At 41.1% G+C, this 13,009-nt stretch overlaps 1 protein-coding gene across 1 annotated transcript in view; it reads left to right on the top strand.

Annotated features, from left to right (window-relative positions):
- LOC148595490 (protein unc-13 homolog B-like) overlaps positions 1-13,009 on the top strand; it is a 146,755-nt gene that overhangs the window by 75,202 nt on the left and 58,544 nt on the right. The window contains exons 9-10 of the mRNA XM_088520579.1: positions 487-813; positions 2,444-2,534. Coding sequence (XP_088376705.1) covers positions 487-813; positions 2,444-2,534 — 418 coding nt within the window. The remainder of the gene's footprint in view (positions 1-486; positions 814-2,443; positions 2,535-13,009) is intronic.

A 13,009-nucleotide genomic window follows, 5' to 3' on the forward strand; every position in this document is an offset into this window, starting at 1 on the left:
TCATGTTGATTACCTTAACCTTAATTTTGACCTAAATGTTAAAGTTACCTGCAGTTCTTAAAAATGATTAAATTAAGTGATTGCAATAAAGCCCATGGCTGCAGTGAAACCATAGAAGGCACAACCACTTCCATTCTGAATTCCTGTGTTTCCATTCTTAGTCTTGTCTGGCTATTAAAATACCTTCACCAGCAGTGTGTAGCTGATTTTAATGAAAGTAGACTGTGGGTATTAGAAAGACTGCTGTAATTCATTAAAATTTGTGGTCTGTTCTGGTAGGCTGTGTATCAAGTATTTCTACTGCCTACTAGAGTTGTGAAGTTTCATTGTCTAGAGCTAGTTCGGGGAGAATAATTGCTAGATATAACTTAGCAATATGTCTTTTCAGTATATCTAGTGTCTGTTGCAGATTGTTAGATGTGCGGCTTACTCTGTGTTTCTCCAAGCCCCTGCTTTTTCCTGACAAGACCTCTTATTCTCTTATAGCCCTGCTGGCAGTAGTAGATACGGCTCCTCTTGTAACGTCAGCCAGGGAAGCTCTCACCTGAGTGACCATGACTATTCCCACGAAAGTGCCCATGGCTCTGAGCAAGATGATGATCACCAGGAAAGGCAGTCCAACCACTCCTACCACAGCACTGGCAGCTACCAGAAGGAAGGCCAGGCTTGGCTCAGGGAGCAAGAAGAGCCCTGTAGCAGAGAAGAGGAGGAGAAGGTCTGTGAGACAGGCAACAAACATACCGATCATTCTGCAGCTAAGGCACCTCTGGAACTCGAGAAGCCCGAGGATGTTGAAGCAGGAGTTCAAATGAGGTAGGTGAAATGCTGTATTATTGAGTTCTTTGTTGTTCTTCTCTTTGTTGTCCTCTGGAGCAAATTGTGTGCCTTGTTATTACCTCTTCTCTAACAACTAATTTGATATTGCTGATCTGTGAAACATCTTTTGCACAGGGGACCAGGTGTTTTGTTGAGACGTTGGCTAAGCTTTACCTATGTTTGTTATGTACTTAACATGCTAGTGCCTTTAAACTCATTTACTGTGTCTTGTTTATTGTTTAGTGAACCTGGTCTGGCCCAAGGATTGCTGCTTGCTTTGCTTGTGCGTGATCAAATTACATGCAAGCAGCCAAGTGCTACATCTAGTGAGAGCTGCACTAGTCCCTTCCTACAGTAGCAGGCTGCTGCACTTAGATGGTCAGAAATAAGGTTTATATGGTTGTAGGTTGTAGACTTACGTGTGAATAGACAAGTTGTTCTGATAAAGTATGGCAGAATTTCTTGTCCTTGTACTTTCCAAGCTGTCAGCACTACTGAAGACAGTCATCACAGCTGACTTTGGAGGAGTAATGCTCTGGATGATGCACAGCTTTACAGCGATTCCACTGCTTTGCTTTGAGGGTGACTGTGCTTTTTTTTAATGGTGGCATTAAGTCATAGCAGTCTCTAATGTGGATACAATTATGCTTTCTGGATTAGGGGTTGCCTTTGTCTGGCTCAGTTATATCCGTGAAAGGATATAACTGCCTGCGCCCACAGCTTTGACAGCAGTCATATCTTGACACCAGTGTAACTGGGCTTATGTGAGATAATAAACCCCAGCCAAAACCCTGCAGTGGAGGCAACCCTTGTGCTAAGGAGGTATAAAAAAAAGGAAAACAAGACTAGAAAAAGTGTTGAACTCTGACTCGCTTTCTTATTCTTACAGATCAGCAGAAGCTTTGTCCCAGAACAACTGGCCTATATTTGTTTACATGGAAGGTTATTCGTATAGTCTATTCCAGACTAATTTAGGCATCTAAATTGGGTTTTACAGCATTACTGCTTCCTTTTTTGTCTGCTCTGGAAACACTTTCCTGCTCCCTGGAGTAAATGGGGAACTTGGTTCCGAGTAATCCTTGGAGTTGCACCTGAGCTTTGTATATAGCACGGCTTGTGTGCTTTATTGGTGTAAGCTACATATATATATATAGCCCCACATGTGTGTTTGTATATACATATATATGTATTTTATACTGCCAGCAGTGCCCAATTCTGTGCAGAGCAAGATGCTAATGTCAGAATGGCTAATACTTGGATAGTCTTGTTGCCAGGCTTCTTTTGTACTCATTTCCATTGAAGAGGGGTCACCAATTTGTAGCAGTAGAGGTAAGGAGGAAGAGACAATAGTTAGAATGGGCTTGGCAGCAGGCAGGGGCATTAATACTTACAGATGGAAAAATTTCAGTTTACCTGCTTGTGTGCAGTTGTGATAGCAGTGTGAAGAACTGGCTGGATCTCATTAATTTCCCCCTTCCCAGAGCATGTCTCGGGTTGCATTTAGTTGAAATCTGTGGGTTATTTCCACCTCTGCAATTGAAGTTGTGAATGTGCTGTGTAATGTGGATTCTTTAATATTACAGATGAGTAATTCTCATATCGCATTTTTCTGTTTCTTGTCCTTAAGCTACCATGGTGATAATGAGCCACCACCGTTTTCTCCAGCGAGAGCCCGTTGGATTAAAGCCATTAGCAAAGTACGGCTGCAGCTTCAAGAGGTAGGATAGAGTATGGCTGCACCCCTTCTCTGAGCTTTCTGGATTCGAGAGCTGTGGCTGAGGGTTTCACTTTTTTTTTCTTTTTCTCTTTTTTTTTCTCCCTGTGAGACATCTCTTAAAACTTTTGTTTCACAGACAAAAAGGTAGTCAAATGTATTGTGCCGGACTGTAACATGTTGCGATGAGTCCTTGGTCTTAAAAGCGTCTCATTTGGCTGAACATTTTGGAGGTTTGTTGGTTGGGGCAAGAGAGGAATTCTTGGGAAAGATGCAAAAGAAAAGACCTTAACAAGAACTTAATTTGTAAATATTCATAAAATATTTGGGGCCAAATGATTCATGTTACACTATTCAAAATGAAGACGGCTTTTCATGCGAATCCCAGAATCTCTGGTTAGCTCAGTAGGCGTTAACTTTATTATGCTTCCTGTGAAAATTAACATCAAATGTATTTATATACTAATTAAAAGTGGGTGTTCAAAACATCCTGATATTTTCATCTCCTCCAAGTAAGTTTTAAAAATAAATAATCTCAATTTGGGAAGTCAAAATAAAAAGGTTGTGACATTTTCTTCAACAATATATACACTCTTTTTTTTTAAAAAAAAAAGAAGTAAGCCCTCAAAAGTGTGTATATATTTAAAAAGTCTCATGTTTTCATCCATCTGTATGCTCACAGAAGTAGAACATATGGTGTGTTCATTTCCTATAGATGATAAAATATTGCCTACTATTCAGTGTGCACAGCTAATGCCTTTCTTCTCTACGTTGCTTTCTTCTATAACTTTTTTTTTCTTTGTATGGAATGATTTTACAGCATCTAACTGTCTCCAGTAGAACTTTTATGATAAGTATACTTGTATAATACGTATAAGCATAATATGATAGGTATAAGTATACTTATATAATAAGTATAACTTATTTCTTTCCTGGATCTTTTGCAAGATTTTATCTGAGAGGACGTTTGAAGTGTCATAGCAGAATCTTTTTTTTGAGAGGGATTGTTTGTTTTTGTTTTTCGTCTTGGCTTATCCAATTGTAAATTCTTTTCTTCCCATCTGATAATTCCTGTATTACTTCACTTTTGAGAGAATAGCTTTGGAGCAAAACTGCTGAAATTAACCAAAGACTCTGCTAACTGGTATTTAAGGTCATCACCTGCATCTAAGTAGAAAGGAAATTTTAGTTGTAATTTTGTAGTGCATGCAAGCAAAGCAGCTTAGTTGTGTGCATTAGGGAAGATGTGTGTGCAAACTTACCAGAAAGGGCAAGATATTCGGTGATGCCTCTCCCTGGGTATCTCCTCCTTCTCCTCCTTTTTTTTTTTTCCCCTGAGGGAACATAGGGAAACTGGAAACTGTCAGAAGTTGAGAGATGTTCCAGCATCAGTCAAAACCTGGAATTTCTCCTGAACTGAAAGGAAGTTATGGCTTGAGGTGGTTATTACAGCAATTTTATAGAAAAATTTACAATGACAAATTAATTTTACAAACTGCTGCGTACCTAGCATGAGACTGCAAAGATGGTTTTAGTCAGATTTAAGATCAGGCAGATCAATCCCATGGATGAGATGTACAAGAACGAGGACTTCAAAGCCACATTATTCACCATGCAGTGTTGTCAGGCTTTCCTGTGTACTCCACATAAGCAGAAGATTTGCTCGAAAATCTAGGCTGTATGAAGGCATTACATGCTGCTTCTATAGAAATGTATAGAATAATCAGCATTGCATCATTCAACAGAACTTCAGCCAATTCAATTTGGGTATATACCATGTTCACAAAATCTTGGCACTAGTGTCTCGCATACAGATTTTTTTTTTTGTTACTGGTTTCTTTTTTCCTCTTCAGCCACCAGCTCGTTAGATGGCTCGTATCTCTTAGGAAGTAAGTTTGAAACAGAACTTGAAATATCCTTAGTCTTCCCACACCGTGCCAGGCTTTGCTTTGCCTTGACTGTGCCTAACGACTTTGTCCAAATTTCCTGCTCCAAGGCTTAGTTGTATTTTCTGTCCAAAATCTTTGCTTAACCTCTGCTCTGGATCTCTCTTGTTTGTATAAATCTATTTGTCATGGGACCAGCTGTAGTGGAGCAGAACTGATCCCTTCTCCGGACAGCAGAGAAGGGCTGCTGCAAATAGAGGACCAAGTCTCCTCCTCATTCATGTTTTCACCAAGTGGCCCTTTTACCTTTTTTTTTGTCAATGTTGCTAGGTACCCTTTAATCAATGACTCTCTCTCTTGAAGTGACATGTCCAAATGATGTAGAACACCCATTGAGAGCCTGCTGATCTGCGTGGCGAAGTGGGGAGGAGTGTTCTGCACGCTCTGATCCTGATATCCCAGCATATCCAATACCCTGGTGTGATGGTGCCCTTTTAGCACGGAGTAAAGTCACACAGCTGACTTACAAGAAGAGCTCAGAGCTCTTCCTGAGTGAGGGCTTTGTCAGTCATTCTGTAGACTGTATTTGTGTTGGATTAGATCTGTGCATGTCTTTGTATTTGTTCTTACGTAATTGTTTTTTTTTTTTTTTTCTTCCCCATTCCTGAAGCACACTGTGCTCTGTCTTCTCCTAATCTGGTGCATTTAGAAATCTTTCAGATCAGGTGTGTGCCCCACCTGACAGGCTGTGCAGTTCCAGAGCTGCCCTTGGGACCCTGTTTGATGCATTCTTTGAGTTTGGCTACACCAAATGTAATTTCTTTTTTTCCAGTATTTTTGCATTGATGTTGGCAATTTCATTTAGAGTTCAGGATATGATACTTCCTCTGCTCTTCTCCTACCTCTACCTTCTTTTCATAGAAGGAAGGTAAAAGCATTTGACAGTTTTACTCTTGATGAAACCATGCCAAGTGTTACAACCCTCTTTTTTATTTTCTAGATGATTTACAGATAACTTAATTACTTGTTCCAATCTTCAGCTCCCAGGAAGGGGGAAAAAATCAAATTAGTTCTTTCACAATTATTTAAATTCTTCTCTCTCCGTTTTTTAAGGATAATTGCTAGCTTAGCTCTTTTCAAATCTGCAGGTGCATTGCCTGTGTTTCAGGTTCTTCAGTATTAATGCTTGACGATTGCCAGAGTTGTAACGTAAGTACTTGAGGATGACAATTCATGAGGCCCAACTGATTCAGAAATAGCTACCTTCTCTATTTGATCTCCAATTTGTTTGCCTTTACTACAGGTTATTTTATAACTTGCTGAAGATTTTTTTAAACCAATATTTAACTCTGTCAGCTCTCTGATTGTAGTTGTCATGTTTAGTGAAGACTGAAACAAATAAAGCATTAAATGCTCCAGCCATGTTAATACTGTCTAATGATAGCTTCTTGAAAGCAGCAGCTGTATTTTTTTGTCATGTTGTATGTTCTCTGCTAGCTGTTTAATTTTGTTCTTTGGCCTTTTGATCTTTTTTTGCATGCATGTTTGTGCTCATTCTTAAAAACTTTATCAAGAAGAAATGCCTGTTTTGAGGTGCAGGCCTTTTAAAGAGCTTGTGGTGTTTTTGAATTGCCCTCTCATTTTACCTCTTTTCCTTCCTCTTCAGTGGGATAGCTTTTGTTTATGTCAATATTTATATTTTTTTCATTAACTGTTAGCAGGTTCCTGAACTATGTTTTTTCTTGAAGCCTGTTCTAGCTACTGATTTTCTGAATATTGGTTTGCTTTCTTGAATTCTCTAGTGTTCAGCTGGCTCTTCTTACTCCTTTTCTTACCAGCTATTAGGAAGAATGTTTGCTTTCCAAGACATCTTTGCATCCCAGCTTGTCTCTGCCTTCAGTCATATGTAGAAGAGCTTCTCTGCTAATTGCTTCCTGCATCTAGTGCATCGTCAGCTCATCTTAAAACCATTGGCAGATTATCCAGAGAGGTGTCCGAATTTTGAAGTGCCATGTAATGGAAAAATGTGATGGTTCAAGTGATTCCAGGGGATAGTTAGGAAACGTCTAGCCTATTTCCATAGCGATGGGAAGTGTCTCTTCCCATCTTCTGTCCTTATCTAGAAGCAATCCTTAAGGAGGAATGTCTCCCTCTTTTGTTCCAGCCCTTGGAGCAGGTCCTGATGTCCTTAATGTCCAGGGCAGTGCCTCCAGCTTTTATCCCTCTTCTCATTCCTTAGTGCATAATGTTCTCTCATATTAATACTTGTGAAACTCCAGCTCACTTATCTTAGCTATTGGATTCCTCTCACATAGACTACTGCGACTGTTCTAATGATTCTTAATTGTTAATGATCTAGGCAGGAATTTGAACAAAAATCTGGCTGGATTTTGACTAAATGATACCCAAGAAGTTTCTGTATGTGATTACAAATCCCCTGAGCAATTTGTCCTCCTACCTGGGAAGAGATTAATATTCATGTGAATAATATGCTTGCATCCTACAGCACCATGAGTCAGAGAAACGTAGTATTTTAATTAAGACTTGACAGCTATAAAATGGCACAGAGATTTGTAACTGTGCACATAAAAAAAGCTTGGTGGTAGCATGCATAGTTTTTTTCTTCTTCTTTTCTACTATTTAGCTAGTTTTCTTTCTATACTTACAAAAAAGGAAGCTTAATTGTGTAAGAATCAAGCTAGCCCTGAGAGGAATGACTCAATAATTCTCACCTTCACACTTAGAACCTTGTCTACAAAGAGAGATTAACTGATAATTCTTATGCTGCAGTCCCTGTGTGAGAGCTTTGATTGAGAATAAGAACATAGAGGGCTATTTTATGTTCAGCTTGCAGCCTCCTTAACTGAAATAGCTTTGAGTTGTGGACATGCCTGTGTGACTTGTAAAGTGTCTGAAATTTGAGGCTAATTGTTGTAGAATACAGAAGAGTTAGCAGACAGGAGCAGAAGAAACACATCAAATCATTGAATTGACTCTCTTATCAATTCTTTCAACACTTAAAAGGCTGTTGTGACCTGGAATTTTATTCACCTATATTTAACTTTTTTATGAGAAAACCTCTTGTGTAGCATTTTCCTCTTTCTGTTAAGAGCTTAAATACATCAGTTTACTTGGTTTTGAAACAAAATCCATCTAAGCAATGTTTCCTTATTTGTTTTTCTTCTGTATATGCCATTTTACACCAGTTGTTTTGATTTTAATCTTTGCCTGAAAATAACAATATCTGTTCATTCTGCCTGCTGTGTAACTAGATCACGTATTGAGATGGCAGATGAATTTTGAGAGTTCATGACACTGTTCTTCTGGATTATGATAAGCACCTGCAATAGGAGACACAGTTACCGGTCTTAATCTTATTTCCCCGCACCCCTAATTAAAGAGTCAGTGCCTTTGATCAAGCCTCTATAAATATTTAAGAGCCATTAGGCATATGACTTACAAGCTTTGGTGGCTGTGGAGTGTGAATCCGTATATTTATTTAGACAAAGAAAGAAAGGTGGTGCTGCCGCCTTCCAGCATTGCCCTTGTACCTGGCTGTGCACATCCTTGAAAGCTGAGTTCTTTTTGGCAATTTTCACTGTTAGTGAGGACAGAAATGGGGCATTAACTGATGCTGTTTTGGTTACTAGTTTGATTGCAAGATGTCTGTGTGTGACCCTCACCACATCTGAGTTTAGGTCCCCACTAATCGTGAAAACTGTGCTATGCTCTACCCCAGATGGCTAGAGGAGGACATACTTGCCTTGAATCTAATCAGAGATCAGATTTCCACCTTTCCTGAACTCTGCAGTGCATGCAATCATTTACTTTTGGCATTTTTTTTCCCTTAAACTTTGTTGCCAAGGTGTCTTTTCATCGGTCCTGTGAAGATGAGTAAGCTGTGCATTTCCAAAGCCTCCCACACAGTGGCAAAGAAGCAAATTGTAGCACCATGTACCCTTTCTGAGAGTTATTAGAAGCTCCTGTTCAGAGGATAAGAAGAAACAAATCATCTCCAGTTAAAATTCTCCCCTTTTTTCTGCCTGTTGTGTTCAGGAGGGTTATCTTCAGCCTTCAGAAATACCAGCATTGCTGATCAAATGCCGCAGAGATCAGGGATGGTGGGATCTGTGGAACACCGCTGGCTTAGGTTACTGTTCCTGCATGAAGAGGAGAGCGGGTTTGTGTAGCGAAGTTGCGTGTCTGGTCACTGCCAGGAGCTCAGCGCATTGCGTGGTGATAGGCAATGGGTTTGCAACGACAGTCTCATGCTTTCTGCATACCTTATCTTTAACCTGCATGTATGGCTTTCGGATTCCTTAGGGATTGCACAACAGCAATTATTTTGGGAGCATCACATGCCGAAGTGGTAGGGACCGTCTGGTATCTCCCTATATCATAGTCTTGCTTCTCTGTGTTAGATCTGAGTTTGTGGACTAGCAAGTCCTGTGCCAGAGCAGAAGTATCGTAACAGCAAAGCCAGGGCTGCCCCAGAGCCCCTCAGTGGCCTCCCAGGGCAGCCCATAGGGCAGGGTGGTCATCTGGTACTCGAACCATCTGCCTCTTCTTTTTACTACCTCTCTGCAGAAGTTTGGCTGACGCACTCTGGAGTTGGAGGAGAGAAGGGTTCCTTTACCTGCCAAACAATTTAAATAGCCATGTCTATTAGGAGTAAAATGTATGTTTATTTAGGTTATGTATCCTCACTGAGATTTTCTGAGACCGACTATCATTTTTAACCTGCTTTATGTTGAATGGTAGCAGTTATGTACTAAGGAAGAGATAATTATGTGTACACACAAGGAAAGTGTTGTGCATCCCTTAATGCTACTGTTGTGGTTTTGAGTGAATTTTGGATAATTTGATCTCTGGAGGGAAAAATCAGCAGGCTTGTGCTTTTTAGGGTAGTTACACTGAAATTAAGAGAAATGCATCTCTTGCAAAGCAGCGTCCTGGTCAGAAATGCTTTCCATAATGAACAGAACAGCTAGAAACCTTCTTAATTGCGAACAGGATTTTCTGTGAGCTTCTCTAAATAGACTAGTGCATTACCACTCCACTTCTGTTCACTTAAAACATATTTCAGTGTTGGTGTCCAGTGTCAGGAAACACAGACTATTCATCTTGCTTAATGAAAACAAAGTTCTTCCAGTTGCTAGTACCGAGACATGACTACAGTGTTTGCAAAAACAAAACAAAGCATTCCCTAAAAGCGTAGTGAGTTTTTTTTAAAGAATTAGCGGAGTGCACAGTTAACTTTCCTGTCCCACAGTGTGGATGTTTTTAAGTGGGTTTGGGATAGGTAGGGTGTTTTGTAGTTTTGTTTCGTGTGGTTGTTTTTTGGTGGGTGGAAGGATACCAAGATTGTCTGTTACAGGCTGAGAGGTGACATGGGAGATACCTGTCAGGCAACAGCTGAAGCTAGAATACATCTCAAAATCTCAAATAAAGACAGGAGGGTCTAGGACTCTAGTTCCTGATTCGTAGTTGGCAATGCAGAGAGTTTAACATGGGTTTTCCACATCCCATTAGAGGAGAGTGCTGACTGCTGAGCAGCAGCGCCCTGCTAGCAGGGAGACTCTGCCCTGTTCGGACAGAACCTCTGTCTTAGACCTTACAGGTGTTTCCTGTCAAAATTTTTCATGTTCTGATGAAAAATGTTTTGATTCGGAGAGATGGGGTGTTTTCTGAGGGCAAAGGTGTTTTATTTACCTTCCTTCCTCTCCACTGGACTTGCAGCACGACTGATAGGAGGGGAAGATGTTAGTGGCAGCAGTGCTTTGCCAACATGGATAAATAGCTTTAAATCTCATAGGGTCCCTAGGTTCCCTGTCCTTAGACAGTGTGCCCTGAAATGCTGCCTTTTTATCCCTGGCTCCGTTTAGCTCATTTTAGTGTTTGTTCTTTGTGGAAGTGGAATCTGGAAAAAGTGAGAGAGATTTGTCTAACTTTAGAGTAAGTCGGTCACTCCAGCACTGAGTAGGGGTGCCGTGAGTAGAGGGGACTCCCACCTACCACATACGCAACTCTTCGAGATAGCATTGCCCGTTGAGAGAGCCAGGGTTCACACAGTTGCTTTTAAGACTCCACATGGGTAGAAGGAGTATTTCCCAGTTTGGTATATTGCTGAAGCAATCTGCAGTGCTGCACTGGAGAGATAGCAGGGGGTTTTGGCTTACACAGGACAAGACTTGGGAAGAGACGACCAGTGCTCTGGTTGTGAGGGCATCAGGGATGAAGCATTAACTATTAGTGCAGTGTTTGCAAATGCTCGGAGTAATACCATAACTTACAGAAGAGACAGTAGCTCAGAAAAGTGGTCTAGTACATGACAATTTTGGTTTTAGTGCTGTTTCCCTCACTTTGTTTTCTTGTTTCGAAGCTGTGTGTTCCAGATAGAAGTTACCTTCTATGCTCTTCCACTAGTGTTTGGAACTGTGGAGGGGCGATTGTATTTAGAATCTTGTTGTACTCAGCATATGATTTTAATTAAGAAAGATGCTCCCCCACCCTGATTATAAAAATGGCATCTGGAGCTCAAAATACTACTGATTATGCTCTGTACAGTGTCTAGAGACAGACTACTGCTAAGCAGTACATAATACAGAGTACTTTTATTTCTGCACATTTTAATATCAATAATTTACTGAACCCGAGCTATTGTGATAGAGCAAGGGAATGCTGTCTATTAGAAGATAGTTCATTTCCAGGGGGAAAGAGAATTTGCTTTCTTTGCATCCAGACCTCTTTCTTACAATCCATGAAATGTCTTTTCCAAGCTGTGCCTGGAGAGATTTCGTCTTGCCACATTACAGCCACCAGCAAGATGTCCATTGCCAGCTTGCATTCAGAGGTTTAGCAATTTTTTGACATAATGAAGAGAACAGTAATCAGAAAAGTGTGTTTTGGGTCAAGCTGTGGCTTGGGTCTTTTATTAATTATCAGCATTGCTAAAAGAAACTTTTGGTGGCTTCCTTTTGGTTTCATTTGGAACCTGCACTTGATAGAGGCGGGATGTTCTTCCTCTTGTAGGCCATGAATCCATAAGGAAACGTGTGCAGCCTTGCTTGGCAAGTTGGGTTTGTAAAGCCCATCCTGTGCTCAAAGGAACTTGAGAGCATCAAGATACTGGGCATCCATTCTGCAGCGAAGGCTTACTGTGTCCTTTGGCAACCTCATCCTTTGTGAGCAATGTCAAATAAAGATAGCTTAGGTGGAAAACTGAGGTGGGATCCCAAGTGTGGTTTTAGATTTATGTCTGTCACTCACTCATGCATGTGTGAGGTGCTGGAAGGGCTGTGAGAATGTGAGTGTACATTTCCTGGGCAGGGGTAGGCCGCACATCCGCCGTCACTGCTCTGCAGGGTGGCTTGTGCCTTCAGTTTAAGATGTGGCCCCAGCCAAGCTGTTGTGCTGCTCTCTGGCCTACAGCAGTATCCTGTTAAAAACAGGGGAATCCTGTTTAAATACCTTAGTATATTTTGAATGGTGAAGAGAGAAGGAAGGTGTTCTGGGTGACTACAGGCCTGCTTAGTCTGCCCTCAGCAGCGTGTAAGGCTGTCGAATAAGTTTGAAGGGAAAATGTTACTGGATGGCAAGTGGGAAATGAGTAAAAATTGCAAATTGCATGTTCTTTTCTATTCCGTGCTACATTGCAATGGACCAGGTGAGCATTAGGACTTCTCTGCCTGTATTTTCGTAATATTTCTAATATCACAGGATCACATAATGGTTAAGGTTGGAAGGGGCCTCTAGAGACGTCACATGGGAAATAATTTAGAGATGTGCACTGTTGAAAAAAAAAAAAAATCCACGAATGGGTTGTAGAACAAGTGAGGGGGTCCCGGGGCAGTGTCGTTGGTTGGGAGTGAGGTGAAACCAGCTGGATACAGTTCATTTATCTCAGCAGACTGAGAGTGGATGTTGCTGCTATGTGCTAATAGATCAGAGAAGTAAATACTGGGAAGCTTACACCTATTCAAGCTAAAGGTTAATGTTAGCGCAAGAGCAGGAGGGTATAAACTGGTTATGAAGAAACCCGGGCTAGAAATCAGAAACCAATTTTTCTCATTGCTAGTGAACAGCTTCCAAATGGGCTTCTTGACCCTGTCTGTTTCTAATAACTCTAAGAACAGCTCTGTTTATCAAAGCTATTATATGCCAGTCTCCTGTGGGAGCAAAGAATGGGACTTCTCTCTCTACAGAGCCTCTAAGGCGTCTGCGGAACCGCAGCCTCTGTCACTATTTTTTTGCAGTGTTCATGCTGCCCCCCAACCTGCCTCTGCCGCTGAGCTCGGCTGCCCCGTGGGACCCCGTGGGCTTTGGAGCACACCAGAGGTGCGTGGGAGAGGTATTGGCCATTAGACACAGTCACTGAAGCCAAATTTGTGAAAATTATACTGCAGCCCCACGTGGACTGGCTTTTTTTCCCCCCATACACTGGTGCGGTAGATATTAAAAGATGTTAGCAAGAGCTAGGTGTTTTTATGAAGAATGGTATTTGTCAGTGACTCATGCTTTTTAATGATTCTGTCATAGACGCAACTGTGTTTTCTGACAAATGTTCAAGTGGTAACACTTTCAGAAAACGTGG

The sequence above is a fragment of the Tinamus guttatus genome, unplaced genomic scaffold (assembly GCF_059628265.1).
Source record: "Tinamus guttatus ecotype Peru unplaced genomic scaffold, ASM5962826v1 Tinamus_guttatus_pri_ptg000092l, whole genome shotgun sequence".
Lineage (NCBI taxonomy): Eukaryota > Metazoa > Chordata > Aves > Tinamiformes > Tinamidae > Tinamus > Tinamus guttatus.